The sequence below is a fragment of the Tenrec ecaudatus genome, chromosome 3, assembly GCF_050624435.1.
Source record: "Tenrec ecaudatus isolate mTenEca1 chromosome 3, mTenEca1.hap1, whole genome shotgun sequence".
NCBI classification, from domain to species: Eukaryota; Metazoa; Chordata; class Mammalia; order Afrosoricida; family Tenrecidae; genus Tenrec; species Tenrec ecaudatus.
This window is the reverse complement of record NC_134532.1, coordinates 97416378-97441839: the sequence shown is the minus strand read 5'-3', so window position 1 is coordinate 97441839 and position 25462 is coordinate 97416378. Positions and strand designations below refer to the sequence as shown.

Sequence of the window (25462 nt, the reverse complement as noted above, 5' to 3'; positions counted from 1 at the left end):
GGAAGGAGCATGAAATATCCCTGTTCTTTCCCCTTAATTGATATGATCTGCCTCCTGGCCCTTCCATCATAGTAATTGGCACTTAGAGCCTCACCAGACTAATTATCCACTTTCATCCCTCAAATGAGCTTTTGCCCACGTGTGTTTGGCTGATTTTGTCATAAAATCAAGCCCTAATCACTGATCTGTGAGCTGAATAATTAATCTGTAAATTAAACAAGCCCATAAAGAAGGGCTGAATCCTACATCATTCACCCAGAGTACAAGGCACAGGGGAAACAGCACTTTTTCTGAAATTAGTCAGAACATATTCCAAACAACAATCAAAACGATGGCATAGTAGGTTTCAGTATTTATTTATTATTAGCTAATTAATTCAACAAAGATTCATTGAATGGCTCCCATGTTCTAGAAATGGTGCTAGACCCTGGGGACAGAAGGGTCAAAGGAAAGGTAAGTAAGTGTCCCTTGGACGCTCTCTGAGGAAAACATTCGATCATGTCAGGGCGAGGCACCCAGCTAAAAGAAGACGACAGAAACCTAGAACCGTGTGTTCCTGTCACAAATTTAATATGGTCACAGATTCCCCCCTTGCTTCCACTTGATCCTTTGAACACCCCCCCACACATACTCCTCTCTTTGCTTTGGGTCTCCATGGAGAGTCTGTGGGGGGAGGAGGGAGGTTGGACAGTAGAAAGCACTGGGGGGTTCTGAAAATTGACTGTTGGCCAGAAGCTTAAAAAAAAAAAATCTCCTCAGACAACTCTCACAACGACTTCATCTAATGCCTTATTTAAATTTTCTTTTTGTCAGTTGCCATTCCCTTGGTCCCAACCCACAGCAACCCCAATGCACAAAAGGATTGGACCTCGTGATTCACAGGTGTGATAGTTTATTGTGCCAGCCTGGCCGATAAACACAAGTAGGAGTAACTGAAGGGCAGAGGGATAAATGGCTCGGTGAGCCTTGCCTTGGTTGTTCTGTGCCTCAGTTTAAAGGGGGTACACTACCTGTGGGATGCCTAGCCTGTGGACTGTATCGCTGTAAGTTGAGGTCCCTCCAATTCCACACGATTGGAATGTTCATCTCTGGAGCTGGGGACCGACAGTTGATGACAGTTGGGGACCTGCCTTGCTGTTTGCTGCCTGGGTATATATAGCCCAGCTCTCTCTACAGAAGGGGACTGGCAACTGGTGGCTCTCAAGCCTTAAAGGACTGCTAGTGTCTCACTGCTTTATAATTTAACTGTTAATTTCTTGTATTATCTATCTGTGTATAATTTAACGATTCATTTCTTGTATTATATATCTATCTTTATAAATATATTTATATATAATTACTAGCAATCTGGTTTGTCTCTCTAGAGAACCCTGTCCAACACAACAGAGTTTTTAGCAGCTGATTTTTAGAAGTGGATCACTAGACCTTTCTTCCTCGTCTGTCTTAGTCTGGAAGAGCCTCTTCCACCTGCTGGGCATCAGCCACTGTCAGAGTCCCTTTCAACTCACAAATAGTCTGTACAGGGCTTTCTAGACGTCACTCATAAAGGGGCAGGCCAGCTCAAGGTTCTCTCTCTGAGCGGCTGGCGAGTTTGAACCGCTCAATGCCAAACTCCTAGTGCCACAAGGGCTCCGGTTTGGCCAGATAGCCACGTGCAAACCTCCCCTGACAGACTGGTGACGGCTACGCTGAGCAGTATTGGCAGAGAACGGGGTGTGGTCTCCTTCCTGGAAGGGGGCGATTCTAACCTTAAATGGCTGCCCTGCAACTGAAACTTAACGGTGCCCATTTGGCAAACGAGGGAACTGATGCTGAGAAACCAATGACCGCACACAGTAAGAACACAGCAGAGACGGCATTCAGATCCGAGTGAGCTGATGGTCACGCCTGCGTTCTTTCCACCACACCCTGTCACCACCTTTCCAAATGAAACCGCGACCAAATGGGCCGCGCATCACAGACTTAACAAGAAGGAGGCAGGGGTGGCTTTAGGTAGAGATCTATGTCAACTAGCATCTCCTCCGTTCCAATAAAGTGAGGTCTAATTCTCTTCCACCTTGACAACCGGCTCTATATTTATAATAAAATAGTCAATTTAGCTATATGAAAGTACTTGATATACTAGTCTACGAGGGACTTATCAAGCATTTGTTTCGCTTTCGGCCCAGAATCAGGGGGTGCCAAGGCGCACAGGAAAGCCTGGTACTCTTCCCACCGCAAAGGCCCCATACAGAGGCCGGACTCTGCCCTCAGCACACCCGGGGACCAGTGAGTGAGAACGCACCCGCCATCTGCACGGCCACATGCTGAGGGAACTTCAGGGAGAACCACTGAGAAAGCTGACCGCCGGCAGCCTTTGGGAAGACGCTAAGTGCTACCTTCTGAGAGGAGAAACCGCGTAGAGTCTCCAGTGTGACCGGTGACCAGCTGTCACCGAGTGGACCCTAACTCAGCCTCGGAGACCTGTGCTCCGTGTGGCTTTCAGCGATGGAGCCTTTGAGAGCAGATCTCTAGGTCTTTGCTCTGCGGTGCAGCGAGTGGACTTCAACTACCAAGTTCGGGGTCAGCAGTGAGCATGTTAACTGCATTATTCCGGGATTCTTATTATCTTTATAGTGGACTGTAAACCCTGACGCTGTAATTTCCTCTTTATCGGCTCCCTGTGCTGATTAATGAATTCATTAAACTGAAAGCTGATACTTTTATTTTTAATGCTTTGTCTGGCCACCAAATGATGAAACTAAATTTAATGTTATACATAATGCAAGAGAGATCCAGTATGAGACATCTGTTACCTGATTCTCTTAAATCTAGGATTTTTATTTCAAATTCGGATCCGTTCTGCGGTCCGCTGTTCACTAAGATCAACGGCACAGGCCTTCACAGGCCAGGCAGTCACATGCAAGTGCTTGCAGTTTTCAATGGATTCTTTTCTGTTTTTAAGACATTTTCCCTTGACTCCATGTAGATGTGCGAGGGTTTCTCTTTATCAAGACTTTTAAATATGTTGTACTTACGTGGTAAAAGCAGCATTCACTTTAGCCCCCAAGTAGTAAGAATAAAGTATAAACATGCCAATCATAAAGGCAAGAAAGACCATAATAAAGAGGACCATGAACTTGAATATGTCCTTCACAGTCCTTCCCAGAGAGATCTGTAAGGGGCCGAAGCTCTCATTCGCAGGGAGGATGTAGGCAATCCGAGAGAAGCTGAGGACCACGGCTATGGCATAGAGACCTTCTGATATGATCTGAGGGTCAGAAGGCAGCCATTTATCTCTGGCTAGAAAAAAAGAGAGAAGAGATTAGAGCAGGGAGCGCGCTCATCATTTCTCAGTATGCAATGGAGATGCCTCCAATAGGCTGCCTTCTAAGTTCTTGTGAGGGCAGACGGCCCCACCTTTCTCCCATAGAGGGGTTGGTGGGTTCGTACTGCTGACCTGGAAGACCGCAGCCCACCGCATAACCACCATGCCGCCAGGGTTCATGGGGAGCAAACAGTCAGTACCCATGGCTTTAAGGCCCAGTCCCTTCCAAAGCACACGCTACCAGCCACGTCAAAGGAAAGGATGGCCTTTCCCTCTTCCCCAGATCCAGGGGGGCACAAACAGTAAAGTGCTCAGCCACTAACTGCAAAGTTGGTGGTTTTGATCTGCAAAGAGGCACCTGGGAAGAAAAGGCCTAGCGCTCTCCATCTCTGTAAAACCAGCCATTGGAAACCCTACGGAATTTATAGACCAGTAGCGGGCATAGGGGCTAATATCAGCCTTAGGAACTTGATCTGACTGGGCAGGATATTTTCTGAACATATAACTGCTCTTGTACATGAAGCTCTTTTTTAAACAAAAGAAAAAGAAAGGCCTGCGGCGCCGGGTTCTCCTCTGACACACGTGGGGTTGACACCAGGCAGAGCCAACTTTGTTTTCCTCTGCGCTGCCTTGAAATCTCCTTGGAACATGGCCAAAGCATCTTCCCAGCCACTGACGCTTCCCAACCACCGAACCCACACCCACTCGACCAATCGTACGCATACACGATTCCTTATGTTCTGTCTTCTAGGGTTTCTATTTTGTGACGATTCAGGAATCTAGTAGTCTTGATTGGGGGCCAGAACATTTCTCACTCACCAATCCCAAGGCCATCGTGGTGGCCCAAGTGTGACGTGCTTGCCTGCTCACAAAGAGGTTGGTCGTGTGAAAAACCACCCCGACTATTGAGGTGGTTCTGACTCATTCTCTGAGGGCAGAGTAGAACAGCTTCCCATCCGAGGCTGTGGGTCTGTGTGGGAGCAAAGAGCCTCACCTCTCTCCCAAGCAGCAGCTGATGGGTGTGGACCACGGACATTGCGGTGAGGAGCCCACCGTATAACCCACTCTATCTTGGGGTGTGAAGGAACGCCAAAGTACTGGGCGCTCAACATATGGGGAGCCATCTACCAACGATACAGGGAGACTCTTCTTGTTTCTTTCTTCTGCTGACTGCTTACTTTGAGCTGACTTTGGAAAGTCAGCTAGCCAGCAAACCTTCAGACTCCCTCTACCCCTCCACCCTTCTCCCGTCTTAAGTAATACAGACTCCCTCTACCCCTCCCCCCTTCTCCCGTCCTCATTGTGTATTCCTAAGAGGAAATCCTACAGGACAGTTCTACTGTGTCCCCCAAGGTCAGTATGAATTGGAATTGATACAAGAGCACACAACAAGAACCCTGAAAGATCCAGTGTCATAAAACAGATACAATTATGCTGACTTTAAAAGGTAATACTTTCAGAAAAGTGATAAAGTAAAAAAGAAAGGGAATGCATACAACAAACGTCAGAATATTCTGAAAAATATGGACTAACTATCCTAAAATTATTGATGTATAAAATGAAGTAGTCTGAGACGGTATTGCTGAGGTAATTATTGGAATTGCTATGAACTTACTTTCCCATCAAACTGTTCATGCCATTAGAAGTGATGGCAGATCATGTAGTAACGAAGGGGGTAGAGTTGGGAAATTGACCGTACCTGTTTGTATTTTATTACAGTGTGACTAAGTAGTCAAAAACTAAAAGTTAAAAGAAAACCCTAAACTCACTGCCATCTGGTTGAATTCTGGCTCAAAGTGACCACAAAGGACAAAGCAGAGCTGCCCTGGCACCACTGGTAGGTATGCTCTTGTGGTACAAACCAGCATAACCCCAGTAAGACCCAAAGACTTAAGACAATTTTCCAGCTTCCGGGAAAGGCATGCCAGAAGTTTAACATCTTTTATTCTATTATCTCTTTAACTCGAGCTCCCAGGTCCTCCCCTTCCACAGCAAGCAGTTCCTCCCCCGATAAAGACGGCTTCCCCTCTGAAAAGTATTATGTGGTTAGGCTTAAGGGTATCGCCCCCCACCCTTCCACCTCTTCATTCTCTAGAGATGAAAACAGGGGCCCGGAGAAGTAAATGAACTTGAACAAGGTCACACAGAAGGAAGAGGCAGGGAGCTTTGGTATGACCCAGGTTCAAAGCTCCACAGGACAAAGGCTCAACACAGCTCCCAGACAAATGGAACTCTCTCCTGGCGGCTTCTTCCAGGTAGTCTTCCTTCCTGAATCCGAGAGGCCCCGGGGCTCAGACTTACCATAGGTGAAATACTGTATCTCGGGAGGAAGCGTCACTTCACTGAGGTCGCTCTCTTGGATATAACTGTCCACATATTGTTGCGCTTTCGTTGCCTGAAGGAAAGCTAGGAAGCGGGCTGTGAACGCAGCGATGAAGATGGAGAGCATCCCGAAGTCCAGCACATTCCACAACTGCAGCATGTACTCCCGCGGCCCTTCCAGCCAGAGCTCCTTACACTCCGACCACATCATTCCTGTCACGACAACCACACGGGAGGCACCGGTCAGATCTGGCGCTTTCCACAGAGACGCCATTCCTCTGTCCATCCTCCCCGTGGACGACAACCGTGCCCTGGCTCGTCAGCAGTGCGCAGGCAGACCTCCCCCCACTGCACTTGGCCGAGATTGCACTTGTCTTCCAAATGGAAGGTTTGCGGCCCCTTCTGCACCTAGCAGAAGGGCAGTGTGTGTCCACGTCGTGCCTCTGTGTTCCATTTTGGTAATTCTCACAAGATTTCCAACTCTTTCATAATGCTATCATACATTTAACAATGTAAATATAATTTTTACATGCACCAGGAAGCCAAACGCGCTTGTGAGATTCAATGTTGGGTGGCAGTAGGGAACGCCACCTGCGGTACCACTGAGGTCCGTCTGTACCAACCATGGGATGACTGACTAGGCCATTGAGGTCGTGGGCAGGTTTGAATGGAAGACAGGCTTCCATCGGCGGAGGATGACTCACTCCACCCAGCTCTGATTGGGAGAAACAGGCTGGTACTCTCTGCGGCACCATAAGTTTCTCTAGTGAGGCAGCAGAGCAGAGGGGAGGAAAGAGAGAAAGAGTAAGCGAGGAAGCTTCTTCACGTCAAATTATTTTGTCCCTGTAAGACTTTTGGAGGACAGGAGAAAATATCTACTAGTAAAGTCAAAATAGTAGGGAATGGGTCCCCAAATGGGAAACTTTAACGCAGACTTTTAACATGGAGAACAACTCCCAACCATCCAGGAGCACTTGGATCATTTCCGTCCCCTCTCTCTCCAGCTCAGCTTCAGGCAGGGGAGGGCTATCATATGCAAATGCGGAAACCCTTAGAAGGAGGCTCTATGACATTAGGGGGAATGACAGAAAATGCCATTCTGGGAGAAGAGAACAAAACATCCCAATTTAACAATTCGTCTCAACTGCATAAAGGGAAAATATTCTTCTTCGTTTTTTAACCTCTGCAGCCAACATCCTGTTGCCCCCCAATCCCATCTTGCTTCCTGTGTATCAGCTTCCACAGGTAGAGAAGCCTGACTTGCACTGGACTGGGCTTACCTACTCCTACTAAGTTCCTCATGCTGTGGTGACCCCCAACCATAAAATTATTTTCATTGCTACTTCATCACTGTCATTTTGCTACTGTTATTAATCATAATGTAAACATCTGATAAGAAGGATATGTTTTCATTGTTACAAATTAAACATTAACCACAAAGCAATCTGTAATTATATATTGTGAAATATTTATGTGTTTTCCGATGGTCATAGGCAACCCCTGTGAAAATGTTGTTCCGCCCCCAAAGGGGTCTCGACCCACTGGTTGAGAACTACTGCTCTACCGGATCTCTGAGGCTATAAATCTTTATGGGAGCAGACAGCCTCATCTTTCGCCCTTAGAGCTACTCGTGGGTTCAAAACACCAACCTTGCAGTTAGTAGCACAAACTGTTTAAAGTATGCAATTTTGAGGTGAAGTAAACATTCTGAAAAGGGAACTCCCTGAAATGAAAGCATTATAAAAGTTCTTGTTTGTATAAGTGGTTCAGAGTCACTGGGTTAATTCATAAGTATTCAAATAATTTATCCTTCCATTGAGTCATATTAAGAAACCTACATTGTGCTCAGTAATTGAAGCTTGATTTCAGAAATTTGTGATTGGGCTTGTTAGTCACATGTAAGGGACTATTTTTTTAGGACAATCTGAAAGACAAATGATTAGATTGGTTTACTTTACAATGGTTATTATTTATTTTACTGTCATGTTCATTTGACAATGGAGATCCTGTCACCATATATGAAGATGCTAATCATTCTATACACAGCATTCTTTTTGGTAGAAATTAAGGAACGGAGACTAAGTGACTTACCAAGAACCCAAACCATAATTAACATTTCAGTCCACGTGAACTGCGTGGTCTTCACCCTGAAGATCTGTTTAGGATAGTCAATGACAGTGACATTTGGCAGCGTGGTGATGCCTTCGAACCTGTCTGAGGCATTGAACACAAGGAGGCCCAGGAAGATGATGAAGGAAGCAGCATGCGCCACAAATTTCATGAAAGGGCTTCTCAGAATTTTCCCCAGCTGCAACAGAACACAAAGAGGAAAGTCTGCTTCCGTCAGCCTGGCTTTCACTTAGGGCAGTTATTATGTAGGGTTAAAGAAACAAGACAACAGGATATTTTCAAAATTCTGCTTTTGTGTCCAAGGAGCTACACACTGTGAAAATTGTTCCTTTTAGGTGAATGTTTCCTCCAAAAAATAATTTAGGGAGTCTTCAAACTGTATTGCTTATAAATAACCACTTTTGAGTACATGGATGCATTTCTGGACATCACAGGTCACATACTGCTTATCATTGTGGGAGACTATGAAGACCAGGTTTTAGGGTCCTCGGGAAAAGAAGCCCCGGAGCTTAATGTGCAATTCTTTATTGCTTTATAATTGAAATTCGGCATGTTGTAGTTTTATATAAATGCAAACTCATTCCAACTCATGGCAACCCGACAGCATGGAGTGGAACTGCCCTTTTAGGTCTCTAAGTCTGCCCATCTTTATGGGAGCAGAAAGCTTCAGCTTGCTCCTATGAGTGGCTGGTGAATTCAAACCGCTGGCCTTGTGATTACCAGCCCCATGCATATCCCACTATGTCACCAGGCTCTTTGTAGAACCATATAGCGCCTTAAACACCTTTGAAAATAAAAATATACTGTTATCACAGAATTAGATCCTACTTTACATGGAAATTTACCAAAATTAAGTTGTAACTTATGTGATATGGAAAATAGTAGGATCAAAGAAATATTCTAACAGCTGCTGCCTCAATAACAAGAACTACTTCTCCAATAATTAGACTTCCTATGTAGGTCTGCCTAATTAAAAGTCAGTTCTGAGTTTGGCAAAAGATAAATAATACAAAAGAACATTTAAAGTTTGTAATTATTTTAAGGGGACTCCTTTAAAATCCCATGGATATAATGTCCTTAAATACCCAATGTTCTCACAAATGAAGAACAATCCCTCCTCTCCCACAGGCTGGCACCTTCCAGGAATTGGGTCCGTATGGTAGACTGACCACATGTCCTGTTCTGCATACACAGCCGTGCTTTTGAATTCAGTCTATGACCTTAAGAAGGACCGAAGCTCGTTTTCAAAAGACTGCTCCAAACAAATGTTCTGCGTGTTCCGAATCTTAATTTGATGCCAACAAATGGGAAATATTTCTGCGATTGAGCGTGGATACACACAGACATATTTCCTATTTTCTATGTTCCACACAGGAAAATAAACAACAACAAATTTGCATTCCAAAAGGGCACATTCGGAGTAGTTTATCCGCAGTCGACTGTGCTTTTTATTGGCAATTGCCAAGTCTGTTTCTCAAAAAAAAATCCTTGTTCATTTCTATGTTTATTGGGACATATGTCACATATCAGACAACTCAACTGTTCGGTTATATTCAGAAGATCTGTGCAATCATCACCACAATGGATTTCAGAACATTTTCTTGTACTCATGGTCGTTAGCTCCCCATTTCCCCCATCGTTCCCTGCCATGCCCCAGGTGATTACCAATCCTGTGACTGTCTCCTGGAAATCACAGGGAGAGAACCCAGGTGCTTATCTTACACAGGGGACCCATGTGAAGAGGCCTTGCTCTCGTGTGTTTTCACCTTAAGGTGTTACACCTGGTAGTGTGGGCTCCAGGTGTGCATCAGGTCTCATCTTCCCCTTCTCTTCTCAACAAAGAACTCCCCTGGCTGTTGGCTGGATGATGCGAGGGGAGAGGAAAAGATGAGTGAACTCACAGCTATCTGCTTTGACCCTGCTGTACGATTTTCCTGGGTTGCTTTGCCTTAAAAGACACACACTTGCAAATAGGAGTTTTCGATTCATTTCCCCCAGAAAAGGAAAATCATTTGATTCGGAGTGTATGATTGTTCCTTTCTTGCATGCTCTTTCTTATTATTAATAGTTCGTAGTCTCTAGTGTTTGTGCATTTGAAGAATCTTAAGAGTACTTTTCCATAAAACATAACCAAAGAACTTAGTTGAGTCAACAGGATTGATCAAAATGACAGATGCCAAGCCCATGGACACCTCACAGATGGAGTGAGAAGGATGGATATTCGCTCATGTATACGGTGCCTGTGGGGCAGGACTCTGCCCAGCACCTGCTGAGCAAGAGAGGACGATGGATGTCAGAGTCATTTGTAAGTGGCCTTGACTCATTCTGCCTGAAACTGCCTCTGATTTAACCAGAACCAGATTGGGGAATATGAAACAGGACTAAAGGCTGTCAGAACAGCTTCTTTTCCTTGGCCATGTCCTGTATCAACCTAATACAAATTCGATTAGCATGACCCCTATTCCTTTCTACATCCTGCTTGGGGGCTTGAATGAGAAGGAAATGAAAATGATGAGCAAAATGATTGATGTACAAATAAATAATAATCCGGAAAACCCACAGCTCTCAACCCCAAAGTCTAAATTTTGTAGAACTCTCTAAAGGAACAAGGGGTCAGGGACACGTGACGTGTGCTTTCTTGAAGACTCAGAACCAATTACCAGTCTTTTCAACCTTACTTACTAGACCCAGCCTTAACTTTCTTCTGACGGATTCAGGTAAGTTCCTTTTCCGGTTTCCAGGTACTGTTTCAGTAGGGTTTCCTTTCCTTCCACAGGCCAGGCCAGTCATTGCTGTCGTCAATAAGCTCTCAGTAGGATTAGCACACATACTACTGCACTCAATCAGCTCTCCCCTCTCTCTTTACCTCAGGGACTTTTTCTTGTAATCTCCAGTATTATATGCCTGAAAATGGAATCTACTCTGCTCACACCCAATCCCTTTTCATCCCTCATTTGAATTGATCCAATAATTAAGAGGCACAATCCATGTTCTCGAATCAATTAACATTCAGGATAAGGCTGGCAAGTGGGAAGCTTTCCCTTTTTGCTTTCATCTCAAAGGAGCACGGTAAATCGGAAGTGGGTGTAGAAAGGCCTTATACCCTGCTGCAAGGTGCGATCCAGTAGCCGATGGCCAGAAAAGGAAGGCCCAAGGCCACAACCAGCACCACCAGACACTTGATAGCTACGGTCTGTTCCCGCAGGCCGGACAGGTTCTCATACCAGATGGTCAACAGCTGCTGCTGGCAGTTGGGGTGAGCCACAAACTGTGGGGAGAGAGAGAGAGGTAGGTTATCAGGCCATCAACACGTAGAGCATTGGCATCCTAAAGCTATTAATGTGCATTCCCCAGAGCAGAGCCGGTGTTCTCTGTCAGTGTTCTCCTTGTTGTTTTCCATTTCTCAAGAGTGCTGCAGACCTAAGAGAAAGCTAGAGTGGCGGTGAAAGGGTAGCATGCATGTTGGTCTTCATCACAGTGCTGCCTGAGAGAAACGACATCATGCACACATGCCTCGCTGAGCTATGGCTGGCACCGGGTTGCCTTTGTGGACGTGTGTCGCATGTTGCTGTCTTGCCAGTCGACATGCGCTCAGTTCACTGAAAAAGAAAAGTTGTTTGGTGCATTGTAGACCATAACTAACCCAGAAATGGGTCACTTACTTTCACGAATCACCTCCAAGATGCTATGTGTATGAACATACATGTGTGGTGTGCTGTAGGTATGGACTAGCACAAGGAATCTGCAACTAATCAGTGATCTGCAGGTATTTTGCCTGGTCCATACTTGAACTGCTTCTAGAAGTAGGCATCGAATGCTGCTGCTTCCTCCCAGTTCCAGAGCTCAGTCCCAGTGCTTCACAGCGATCTCCAGCAAGTCTTCCATAATTCCAATTCCAGTTGGAGGAAGAATTAGCAGACAATACTTATTGCAGGCCTGCCCCTTGATTTTGCTGAATGATCTGCCTGCGTATCTATCTGGGATGACTGCAGTTTCTTTAAGGCCTATGCCTTATTCATGTAGCAGAATGTATTTCTAGGCAGACCCATGTAAAGGCCCCTATGCCAATGGTACCCACTTTCCCTGCAAAAGGCTTGCACTGTTCCCTGGTCTAAGCCCAGCCTGCTGGAGGCAGTAGAAGAACTTTGTGTTTTTACAGCTATACGTCCCACAAATGCAGATCAGGAAAACACAGAGATATCGGAACCAGCATTCTGTTCCAATTCTTTTTCTGTATCTTAAGTATAAGTAGCTGTTCTAATGGCTCACACATTAACTGAGTAGTTACAGTGTGCCTAGAACAGTGGTTCTCAAACCTGTGGGTCGCGACCCCTGTGGGGTTGAATGACCCTTTCACAGAGGTCGTCTAAGAGCATCAGAAAATACATATTTCCGATGGTCTTAGGAACTGAGACACCGCTCCTCTATCCGTCTCCAGGCGGGCCCACCCACATGCAGATATGAGTACGTGGAGTGAAGACTGTTACCATGTTATACCATGCTTCAAGACAACATTTCATTTATTTGTCATTAGAAATAAATATTTTACAATATCTAATTACTTATTGTCTTTGGGATTAATCACTATGCTTTAATTATGCTCAACTTGTAACAATGAAAACACATCATTCATATCAGATATTTACACTACGATTCATAACAGTAGCAAAATTACAGTTATAAAGTAGCAAAGAACATAATTTTATGGTTGGGGGTCACCGCCACATGAGGAACTGTGTGCTCCCACATTAAGTGCGTAATTAATAGCTACTCACACATTGTAGAGCCGCAGCATTAGGAAGGCTGAGAAGCACTGTCCCGGAATTTAGCACGTAATCCCTTGCCACTTAATGCAATATGGGGGCTCGTGCCACTTCCTAAAGCTGGAGGCACCTTGTTTCATCCTTTTCAAACAGGTATTAGAAGAGAGTTGCATAGTGACGAAGAAGATGGAAGAATCAATACATCTGGCTTGTGGCACCGAGGAAGAACACTGAAAGTGCCACGGGGCTGCCAAAAATGCAAACCGTTCTCTCTTGGTTGATACAGAATGGATGCTCCTTAGACAAGGATGGTGAGACTTCATCTCGCATAATGTGTTAGTCTGGGAGGACTACAGAAACAAGTCCAGGGAGACTCATATGTGTATAAGAAAGAGCTTTACATACAAGAGCAATTGAATACTGAGAAAACATCCCAGCCAGGTCCAGATCAAGTCCATAATTCTGACAATAGCCCATATGACTGATACCAATCTATAAATTTCTCTTCAAACTCATTCAGCACGTGGAATGATGCCAAATGCAGGAAGATCACAGGCCAATTGGGTGGAAAGTCTTGTGGATCCAGTGGCAGTGGAAGCATCTTAGCTCTGGCAGGGGTCTCCACATGGCTCCTTCACCTCCGGAACTCTAGTGTACCTCCATGTGTCTTCTCAACAGGAATGTCTCACAGGGAGTGGCTGTGTGTCCTGCCTCCAGTGAGGTATTTATCTCCTTAGCACCTCCAAATGAGGTCATCAAACTGTGACTGATTGACAGGCTGAACTCCATCCCTTCACTCTTAAATCTCAATTGGACAACAGATTATGTAACTACCCCACCTACTTTGGACATGTCAGGAGAGACCAGTCCCTGGAGAAGGACACCACACTTGGCAAAGTAGAAGAGCAGGAAAGAGAGGGAGGTCCTCAATAAGACGTATTGATACAGTGTCTGCAACCATGGATTAAAACACAAGAACAGTTGTGAGGATGATGCAGGACCAGTAGTGTTTTGTTTTGTTGTACACAGGGTAGCTATGAGTAAGAACCAATCAATGGCAGCTAACCTAACAACAAGTGTCTACTACAGTGCCTGGCTCATGGACACGGCTTAAGAGGTTTGATGAGTACAGGCATGAATAAGACAGGCAGTGTTATGGATTGAGTTGAACCTTTACCAAATCCTAGTCTCTATATCTGTGGTTATAATTCCATTTGAATACTTGCGGTGGTTGTCTGTTATGGTAATAAGAAGAGATTAGTTAGTATAAGGTATATCTGAAGTCAATGTCTTTTAAGATATAAAAGAGATTAAACATGTGAGTGGAGGAGAGATGGGGTAAAACAGATGCCAAGACACATCTCGGTGGGACTAGGCAGCAGAAACTGAAGAGTAAAGGAGTTTCCGTGAGAGCTGACAGAGAGTAAAGCCTTCCTCCAGAGCCATTGCTCTGAACTTGGATTTCTGGCTTTCTAAACTATGAGAAAATATACTATGTTTGAGAGGGAGCAGGCTTCAACCCAGTGCTTCAAGATGTGAATTCAACATATTGGCATGAAGCAGGGGACCAGTAAAAAGGTCTGAGGAGCTGGTCCCAATCCCAACTATGTGGACAGTCCCACTCCCGGCAGAAGAATTCACTTCAGAGGACAGCACTGAAGCTACAGCTCAGGGAGAGGGACCTGTCTGATCAGAGCACACAGGGAGCAAATGATGGGAGAGGAAGAGAGAGTGGAACACCTTGGCCCACCAAGTCCTCAGAACGATATTCCTGCTCAGAGCAGCCAAAGCACAGAGGCCATAGTGCCGGTCCTACCAGGAGATACGACATCCCTCACTGACCCAAAGTGCTACAAGGAACAATACTGGCGACACAGTGTAGGATTGTGCCAGATCTGACCCCACCATAATGAGGTGAAACACTAAGGGTGTACAACAGAACAGCAAGGGGAACAGAGCAACTAAGTCCCCAGGGAATACCAAAAATAGACTTTGGGGCTAAGGTGTGGCACCCCAATAGACTTGACCGGAAAATACTCCTAAATGTCAACAAACAGACCTTGAACTATTTGCAGGCTTTTCTCTTTTTTTTTTTTTGTCATTGGTTTTGTTGTTGTTTTGTTTTGCTCTTTCTTGATTGTTTTTTGTGCACACTATTATCTCTGCAGGTCCATGTAGCTAAGGTAGGCAGGATAAATAATCTGCAGGAGAAAAAAATGGGATCAACAGATCCAGGGGGACACGGGAGAGGGGGAGGCAGGGAAAAGGAAGCGGGAGTTAACAAACACAGGGACAAGGGAACAACAAGCGATGGTGAGGAGACTGCAGGAGGCCTGGTAGGGCTTAGTTAGGGGCAAGGTAACCAAGAGGAATTACTGAAACCTAAATTAAGGCTGAGCATGATAGTGGGAGAAGAGGAAAGTGAAAGGAAATAGAGGAAAGAGCTAGGAGTCAAAGGGCAGTTAAAGAGGTCTAAATACAGGCATGTACATATATAACTATATTTAGACATGATGATGGGTAAATAGATCTAAGTGCATATATTTATAGGATTTGTATTAAGGTAGTAGATGGACATTGGGCCTCTACTCAGGTACTCCCTCAATGCAAGAACACTTTGTTCTATTAAACTGGCATTCCATGATGCTCACCTTCCCGACACTGTAGCTGAAGACAAAATGGGTGCATAAGCAAATATAGTAAAGAAAGTTGATGGTGACCGGCTATCAAAAGATATAGCATCTGTGGTCTTAAAGGCTTCAAGAGAATCAAGCAACCATCTAGCTGAGAAGCAACAAAACCCACATGGAAGAAGCACACCAGCTTATGTGATCATGAGATGTCAACAGGATCAGGTATCAGGCATCAGAAAACTCCAAAGAAATAATCATATCGATGTGAATGATGTGCACAGTGGAGACCCAAAGCTCATCTGTAGACAATTGGACACGCCCTTACAGAAGGGTCACCAGGAAAAGAGATGAGCCAGTCAGGGTGCAGTATAGCACCAAGGAAACATACAAATTTCTTCTACTTCTTTAATGCTTCCTCCCCCCAGCCTCCATCATGACCCCAATTCTACCTTACAAATCTGGCTAGATCAGAGCACGTACACAGGTACAGATAAGAGCTGGAAACACAGAGAATCCAGAAGAGATAAACCCCTCAGGACCAATAATGGGAGTAGTGATACCAGGAGGGTAAGGGGAAGGTGGGGGAAAATGGAGGAATCAAATCACAATGATCGACATATAATCCCCTCCCTGGTGGACAGACAAGAGAAAAGTGGGTGAAGAAGATATTGGTCATTCTAAGACATGACAAAAATAATATAAATTTATAAATTATCAAGGGTTCATGAGGGAGGGAGGGTAGGAGACGGAGGGGGAAAAAGTGAGGAGCTGATACTAAGGACTCAAGTAGAAAGAAAATGTTTAGAAAATGATGATGGCAACAAATGTACAAATGTGCATAGCGCAATGGATATATGTATGGATTGTGATAAGAGCTGTATGAGCCCCAATAAGATGATTAAAAAATATTTTAAAAATGTGGACAATACATGTGCTTCTGATGAGACTTTAAAATGATGAAGATGTGAGGACAGAGTAGGAAGGCTGATGCTGTGGCCAAGAACCTGCTTGAATTCTGTTCAAATGATTGGTGGAAGAAAAGTCGGATTTGTAAGCGATGAACTTGGACATCTAGCTGATGAGCTTTCTAAGCAACTTCTTAAAGGTACTACATGATTTATCCTCACCACTTATGGCAAAATCCTTACATTTTGGACTTAAAAATGAGAACAGAACTTAAGGATTTGGAAAATTATGTTGTACATGCTAAAGACTCATTTTCTAGAATATTCATGAAGCATGACTAAGCCCATGGCTAGTGAATAGAGAAATCTACCACAGCAGAAAAATGCACTGACTTAGACTGAAAAACCAAAAAAAAAGTAAATCCATTGCCATTAAGCCAGTTCTGACTCAATGTGGCCTTAGGTAGGGTTTTGGAGCCTATAAATGTCTATGAGAGCAAACAGCCTCATTTTTCTCCCTTGGAGTAAAATGAGTCTTGGGACCCATCTGTAGGCAACTGGACATCCCCTTACAGAAGGGTCACGGGGAGGAGATGAGCCAGTCAGGGTGCAGAGGAGCAACAATGAAACATACAGCTTTCCTCTAGTTCCTACATGCTTTCTCCATCCCCACTATCATGATCCCAATTTTACCTTACAAATCTGGTTAGACCAGAGGATGTACACTGGTACAGATAGGAACTGGAAACACAGGGAATCCAGGACAGATGATTCCTTCAGGACCAGTGGTGAGAGTGGCAATACCAGGAGGGTAGGGGGAGGGTGGGGTGCAAAGGGGGAACCGATTACAAGGATCTACATATAACCTCCTTCCTGGGGGATGGATAACAGAAAAGTGGGTGAAGCGAGACGTCAGACAATTTAAGATGTGACATAATAATAATAATTTATAAATTATCAAGGGTCCATGAGGGAGGGAGTAGCAGGGAGGGATGGGGAAAAAGAGGAGCTGATACCAAGGGCCCAAGTAGAAAGCAAATGTTCTCAGAATGATGATGGCATCAATTTACAAATGTGCTTGACACAATGGAGGTATGTATGGATTGTGATAAAAGTTGTATGAACCCCCAATAAAATGATTTAAAAAAATAAAAGAAAGAAACTGTCATTACCAAACCAACACCAAACCCTACGTACCACCAGGGATCTTCAGCTTAGACTAAAAGTAACATGGAAAAACCCAGCAAAACTAAAGCTCATTGTCTTCCAATAAAAGACAACGACCATAACCTGAAACTGGTCAGACAGAAGCAGAACTGTTGGGAAGTACACGGGAAGCAAGGGCTTCTAAGTTGACAAGGGTAGGACCATGGTGTCCTGCACCTCCAAGGGTAGAGCCACAGCCTCCTAGGCCTGAACGAGTCAGATCTGTGCCCACGTGGTTCTAGAGTGTGGAGTTGTCGTTCCTGAGTGCCAAGGGGATCGGGGCACCATCCAAAGCTGTGGAGGCAGGGCTTCCCTGGCCAAGACACCAGAGAGCAGGGCCTACCAGAGCAGAGGGGATGGAAATGCCACTCTGATGGCCTAGGAGAATGGGCTGCCTGGAGCCGAGGGAGCAGAATTACCAGACCAGGGGGCCTGGAAGGTGGAGCTGAATTCGAACAGTATGGCCCAACCCGAGTCGAGAGAGCAGAGCCACCGCAGAGATGGACTCAGAAAAGATTGTCTTCAAGACGTGAGAGCTAATACATAATCAGCTGGGTTGCAGACTTGTCTGATACCTGTTGTCCTGCTTTCCTTCCAATTTCTCCCACATATAATGACAGTGTCTACCTTATGCCTATTCCACCATTGTACTTTGGAAGAAGATAATTTATATTCCAGATTCCACAGGTCCACAGGTGAAGGGCAACATTGTCAGCAATGGAATGTACCTAAAGTTTCACCCGCACGTCATTAGATGCTTCAGAGCAGGAGCTACTGAACTTGGAGCTGACATTAGACCTTTGAGAGGAAATGATACGGTGAATGTGTTTTACATTTTTTGAGGGGCAAAGACTGGATGTTATAAATAAAATTGGGCCCCCATCCCTGCAAAATGTATTATAAATCCTTATTTCTATACCTACGGTTATGCCATTTGGGAAGAGGTTGTCTTTGTTATGGTCATGAGACAGGATTAGCGTAGGGTGTGCCTTAAATCTATCTCTTTGGGGCTCTAAAGATGAAACAAGCAGTCAGTGTGGAAGCAGAGACAGGGAAAAGGAGAGACGACACACACATGAAGACTTTTCCAAGAGAAGACGCTCCGGAAGATTGTCCGAGAGAAGCTTCTGTCTGACCCGACAAAAGCGCACGCCTCCCCTTGAGTTGCTGTCCTGAATTCAGACTTCTAGTCTCCTAAACGGTGAGAAAATAAATGTTTTTTAAAGCTATCCGCTTGTGCCATTACTATAATAGCAGCCCTCGTGAACTACAGCATTAAGGAAACAGAAGAAGGTGGCTTGAGCCCTGGTGGCACTGTGAGATAAGGGCTGGACTGCTAACTGCAAGGTCTGCTGTTCAAACCCGCCAAGCCCTTTGAAAAAGAAAAATGAGGCTGTTTGCTCCCATAAAGATTTATAGTTGAGAGTGTATGTGGGGGGAGGCATTCTAAAACCGATTGTCATAATGATTGTATAACTCTTGTCATGATTGAACTATGGATCTGGGTGATATGTGGATTAAATAAAACTGTTTAAAACAAACAAACAAACAAACAAGCTCCCATCCAGGAAACACAGATTTTTTTTAAAAAAAGAAGATTTATGAATCAACTACGATTCAGATCAGTTTGGTGACAGTGAGTTGGGCAGGCTTGGCTGTTTGTGAGGGTTGTTAATATGGTGGAGCTGGGGACAAATAGAAATGACCCAAATGCAGTTAGAATAGAAATGAGCATGTGAAGATGTTCTCAAAGAGAATTTTAGAACCTTGCCAGACTCCAAGAAGCCCCATATATTGATCTCACCCAGACATCTATTATGAGTTTAAGAACTGGCTATATTGTTCTGTGAAATGCTGTTATAAAAATCAGGACAGAAATCAGAAAATAACAAAATCTTGAATTTGGGAATAAAGATCTAACAGATACTTAGCAAGCAAAGACCAGAATGCTTCAGGATCTGGGATCTTTCCTACTGAATTAAGAGAAATGTAGAGTTGTTGTTGTTAGGTGCCACTGAGTTGGTTCCAGCCCAGTGACCTTACGGCCCGGTCCTGCTCCATCCTCACCTTTGTTCCTGTGCTTGAGCTGGAGCCATTGTTGCAGCCGCTGTGTCCATCCATTTGGTCTAGGGCTCTCCTCTTGGTCACTGCCCCTTAACTTTACGAAGCATCATGGTCCTTCTCCAGGGACCGGTCTCTCCTGACCACATGTCCTCAGTCCGTAAGATGAAGGCTCGCCATCCTTGCCTCTCAGAAGCACGCAGGCCATGCTTCTTCCAAGCAGATTTGTCTGTCCTTTGGGCAGCCCACGGTACTCCAATATTCCTCTCCAGCACCACACTTCAAACGCATCGATTCTTCTTTCTTCTTTCACCGTCCCACTTGCACATGCCCATGAAGCACCCGAGTCAGGCGCGCCTTCACCCTCAAAGTGACGGCCTGGCTTTTCAAGCCTCTGACGAGGTCTGCTGCCGCACACTGGCCCAACGCCCCGCGGCTTCTGGACCCCTGACAGCTGCTCCCCGAGCACTGATCAGAGGAGAACAGGTAGTTTTTTCACTGAACCCATCAAGCAGGACATGAGCGTGTCTTCTTTCCAATACCGTCACCCCCAAGCCCGGTCGTTGTGACATGCTGTCGCGTTTTGCTAGTATCATGATAAGGAATTCGGTAGCTCAAGTCTAACTAGTCTAACATATATAACGGCATTCTCAGCACCTCTCGGTCAACAGGTCACTCTCTCCAGCCCTAGTCACGCAGCAGTCGTGCCAGAAGAGCCATCGGGGGGCCCCTGAGAGCAGGTACACATTTAAAGCAAGATCTGGGATTTTGTGGGATTGGGGCCTCCACTGGGGGATGTTTATTTGTCAGTGAAAGAGCACCTGGGAAATGCACATCATTATTTAGAAATTAGCTTACTTCCTTGCATCGGGGCCATGTGCTACAGGAGGAAACAGGGAGCTATTAATACCAAGTACCAGAAAGAAGAAAATGTTCTAAAACTGACTGTGGTGATGACTGTACAGCTCTTTAATATGGTTTAAGCTGTTGAATTGCATATGGATTATATGCCAATAAAACTGTTTTTGAAAAATATTCCCAGGTGGCGCAAATGGTTTGCGCGTGACTGCTAATCAAGAAGTTAGCAATGTCAGCAGTGCTGTGGAGAAAAGTCCTGGTGATCTGCTTCCATAAAAGTGAGAGCCAAGAAAACACTCCGGATTAATTCTACAGTGCAACACGCAAGGTTAAGAGTCAGAATCAATTCCACAGCAGCAGGTTTGGTTTTATAGTTTGGCATGATCAGTAAATAGCCAAATACCTTAAGGGATTGCCTGATTGTTGCATATCATTAGATCCTTAAGTAGAACTCAGCAATGAACCCTTTGCCAAATGGGAGCGACCAGCTGTTTTCTTGGTCTCTCCGAGTTCTCGAAAACATTTCACGGGTACTTCATAACAGGTTCATTGTTATTGTTGATTCTGCTTTTTCAAAGACAGCGATAATTTGATTTTTGTGTTTTTACACCTCTTGTTTTGAATAAAATATGTTGCCATGCCAATGAAATATTCATATTTTATCTAAAATATTTTGTTATAGAAAACGTTTTAAAAAATAAAATATGTTGGCAATGACACATGATTTGTGAAGGACCCCTATAAGTTCTGAGCTTGGGAAAATACCTACTTGGTCATTCACGAAAACCTACCCAAAGCCAAATCAAACCCACTGCCACCAAGCTAGTTCAATTTATAGTAACCCAGATAACGTATATTGAGTTTCTTGTAAATCCTTACAAGAACAGACAGCTGGTCAGTTTTAACCTTGAACTTGTGGTTAGCAGCCCAATTCTCAACCCACAGCCACCCATTCCCCAACCCACAGCAGTCTTCCTTCGCATCAACTGCCCCTCAACAATCTAACTCACTGCCATCCAATGGATCCCCACGGCCAGCCACCCTAGATAAGTCTCCCACAGTTATAAACATTTACGGGGGCTGATTTGTTGTTGCTGGGTGCTGTCAAGTCAGTGCCGACCCACAGCAACCCTCTGCACGGCAGGACCCACTGCCCAGCCTCCTGTTTGCACCCGCTGTGCAGATCCATCTCCCCAAGGGGCTTCCGCGTTTCCACTGCCCTCTGCTTTACCGAACAAAATGTCCTTTTACAGGGACTGGTCTCCCCTGAGAGTATGTCCAAAGTACGTGTGACAAAGTTCCCTCATACTTGCTTCTAAGGAGCTTTCTGGTGGTACTTTGTCCATGACAGATGTGTTCGTTCTTTTCGGCAGTACTTCCAATGTTCTTCACCAGCACATAATTCCAATGTATCGATTCTTGGGCAGTTTTCCTTACTAACCGGCTAACTTTTACATGCCTAGGAGGCTACTGACAATGCCATGGTTGGATCAGGCACACTATAATCCTCGAGTGACATCTGTGCACTTTAACACTTGAAAGATGATCTTGTGCGACAGATTTGTCCAAAGCAATGTCCTGTTTGATCTCGCGAATGCTGCTTCCATGAGTGCTGACCGTGGATTCAAGTAAAACTAAATTTTTGACAACTTCAATCTCTCCATTTATCATGATATCCACTTGTGAGGATTTGTGTTTCCTTTAAATTCAGTCACAATCCAAAATGAAGGCTGCCGTCTTTTATCTTCATCAGTAAGTGCTTCAAGTGCTCCTTGCTTTCAGGAAGCGAGGTTGTATCATCTGCACACTGTAGGTCGTTAATGAGCCTTCCTCAAATCCTGATGCCACGTTCCTCTATAGATGAAACATTTTTCTTGGGTTATTTGCTGGTTGAGTAAGTGTGCTGAAATAGTACAACCATGATGCACACCTTTCCTGATTTTCAGCCGCACGATATTTCCTTGTCCCAGTGGAAGAGTTTATGGGGCAGCTCTGACACATGGGTCGCCGTGAATCAGAATCGATGCAAACACACCTCCCACCAACTATTCTATTCTTCTCTCTCTCTCTTTTTTTGAGCTGTGTGCAGTCTTTATTTTTTAATCATTTTATTGGGGGCTCGTACAATTCTTATCACAATCCATACAACCATCCATTGTGTCCAGCACATATGTACATCTGTTGCCATCATCATTCTCAAAACATTTGCCTTCTACTTGAGCCCTTAATATCTGCTGCTCATTCTCCCCCTCCCTCCGCACTTCCCCTACCTCATGAACCCTTCACCATTCATATATTATAATTATTTTGTCATATGTTACACTGTCTGACGCCAAGGCCCCACCACAGGACACTTGTTGACGCTATTAAATGCAGAGAAGGAAAACACAAACATGTATTTTATTCCAGTGATTTAAAATCCCGCTGCCAGTGCACAAAGGGCATTCAAAAAGGAAATAAAGGCAGGAAATCAAGTCAGGGCTCACAAGGGGAGGAAAAAGGAAAGCTCATCCCTCCAGGAGATGGGATTTGCTCTTTTCAATGACTTCAAAATAGAGCGGTGACCTTTCTCTCCTAAAACTGCACAACCTCCTGAAAATCTGCCTGCGCTGCCACACCAGACACGGTCAGCTGGGTCAAGTTCGGTTGCTGCTCCCTGCCTTCAGTGGACCAGCAATTGAAGCCCTTATACGAAGAATGCCCTTATTTGAGGTGTCTGGGCTTCAAGGAAGAATGCTTGACACATAAGGAAAGTATCAGTATTTCATGGTGAAAAAATTACTGTAGCATTGAGAATAATTTTTTTCCTTGCCAAATGGTGAATAGATTGTACACTAATGATGACAGATGACAGGAAACAATTGAGCACATTTAAACAAAGATTCCTGCTATGCTGTTGTCTCAGTTGTCTAGCCGTGTTGCTACAACAGAACTGCCCAAGTGGGCGGTCCTGTAGAGCAGAGATTTCTTTTCTCACAGTTCAGGAGGCAGGAAAGAGGATTCAGGGTGCTGGTTGGAGGGGATGGCAGGGCACATGTATGCTTCCCGACATGTATTCTTTGATTCTTTGGTGATCTCCACTTGGCAAGTATCTCCCCTGCTGTGCGTTCTTCTCAGGGATTATCTGCTGTTTTACATTTTAAAAAATGAGCACATTCAAAACACACCCTACTGTGATATGCCTTTATTAATAGAGCAAGCAAAACCTATTCCCCAGTGGAATAGGATTGTCTCTCTACTCACTGCCACTGAGTAGATTCTTGCTGATAGTGACTTCTAGGACAGGGTAGAACTGCCCCTGGGGAGTTCCGAGACTGTGTAACTCCTCATGGGAGTAGAAAGCCTGTCTTTCTCCTGGGGTAACTGCTGTGGTTTTGAACTGCAGACATTGGGGTCAACAGTCCAACATGGATCCACAGGGAGAGCGGCTAAGATTTCAACGCATATTTTGGGAAGATATAATACAATCCATAAATATTCATAAGAGTTGCCTCCCGCAGAACTATCTTTGGGGAAATATTATCGTGTACAGATATGATAGGAACATGGTTTTTCATTTTAATGACATGGTCGGGCCCACGATTCATACAGTTTAAAGGAGAACAGTCTTAAGAGTAAATACGGACACAGCTGAATTTCTTGTTAACATTCTTTGCATGGTGAAAGCCCTCCATGTAGACTGTAGAGGTTTCCGGGATTTGCAAACTTGCCAGTGAGCGCCCTCGGTTCTGTGTCAGTGTCTGAGCTCCACCCAGGCGCTCCACCCTGGAGTCTCCACGTTGTCTGTAGGACTTGCTTTTTATTTCTCCAAGGCGGGCTTCCTCTGCACACTTGATGTACGTGCAGTGGCTAATTGTGTGTACTTACATTGCTGGGGGTCCTGGTTTTTTTTTTTGTTTTGTTTTTTCCAGAAGATTTTTCTGCAGTGAAACCTACGTTCACCATGGAGGAAATCTGAGAGCAGGGAGGTGGGACTCCAGAGCCCCGGTGGCACAATGGTTACAGCTGCTCATCCAAAGGTCGAATCCGCAGAGGAAAGATGTGCCCGCCACGTGTAGACAATGAAACCCTTCGATATCCTGTGGGGCAGTTCTGCTCGGTCCTGCAGGATTGCTCTGAGTCGGAATGGACTCGGTGGCAGGTCCTTTGGTTTGAGAGGAAAGAATGCAGGAAATCTCTTCCTCTTCTCTAGATCCCACTTTTCCATATTCCATGGTCTTTCCGTACCTTTTAGCCTTGTCAAGGGCAAAAGTAGGTAGGAAGGAGTATTATTTCTATGGATGGAGGGGACCGATGTTTAGCATCAAATCACAAAGCAGGACACAAGTACAATCACAGTGAAATGGTTTTTCCTTCTAACAAATAGCACATTATTCTGATTGAAAAAGATAATGTCTTTGCCTAAAGGTTAATCTTCTCACACCCATTTTCAGATAATCCAAAGTTTATCTTCTAGTTGATTTTATATTCTTTTTGCAGAGTAATGTGGGTAATTCTACAAACAGTAATAGTATTTCAAGTGTTTCCAGTTCTATTAATGACCTCAAAGCAAACTGCACTCACTGCCATCGAGTCAATGCTGACTCGTAATGCCTCCCCCGTGCGTTTCCGAGACTGTACCTGTTTATGGGAGTAGAAAGCCCGGCCCTTCTCTGGTGGAGTTGCTGGTTGTTTCCAATTGCTCACCATGGGGATCACAGCCCAACACAAAACCACCATGCCACCAGGGTTCCAGTGATCGTAGAATAAATACTTTCAAATTCATTCGGACATAAATAATGCAGGACTATGTGTTATTATCCCCTCCAGAAGCACGTGAGCTCTCGTTTCATCAATAGCACTGACAACTAATACTTTTTATTCTTTGATAACTTGAGAGAAGGGAGATGGTACAGGTATATTAGTGTATATTTTTTTGATTAGTAAAGTGTTCAAAATTTTTTAATACGGTTCATAGCCACTGGAATATTTTCTTCTTTTAACTACTAATGACAGCCCTTTGCTTATGTTTCTACAATACTATTTTCCTTATACACTTTTGAATACTTTGGATAGTAAAAATATGAATTGTTTGTAAGTTTTAATTGAGAAAAGGGTTTTTTTTTCAGTTCACTGTGTTTTTGTCTATGATCTGTGTACAGAAATGTTACATTGTATATGGTCAAATTATTTTTGCTTTGTGATTTCTTCTGTTTTATATTATAAAGTCCTACCCCACATAAGCGTTTAATGTATGTTCTTCTTTCTCCTATTCTGGTCTTGTATATATTTTTATTT

The 25462-nt window shown here is 44.4% G+C and overlaps 1 protein-coding gene across 1 annotated transcript in view; it reads right to left on the bottom strand.

Annotated features, from left to right (window-relative positions):
- TRPC3 (transient receptor potential cation channel subfamily C member 3) overlaps positions 1–25462 on the bottom strand; it is an 80577-nt gene that overhangs the window by 24449 nt on the left and 30666 nt on the right. The window contains exons 4-7 of the mRNA XM_075544829.1: positions 10863–11027; positions 7721–7937; positions 5609–5842; positions 3018–3282 (exon numbers count right to left, since the gene is read on the bottom strand). Of these exons, the coding sequence (XP_075400944.1) occupies positions 3018–3282; positions 5609–5842; positions 7721–7937; positions 10863–11027 (881 nt within the window). The remainder of the gene's footprint in view (positions 1–3017; positions 3283–5608; positions 5843–7720; positions 7938–10862; positions 11028–25462) is intronic.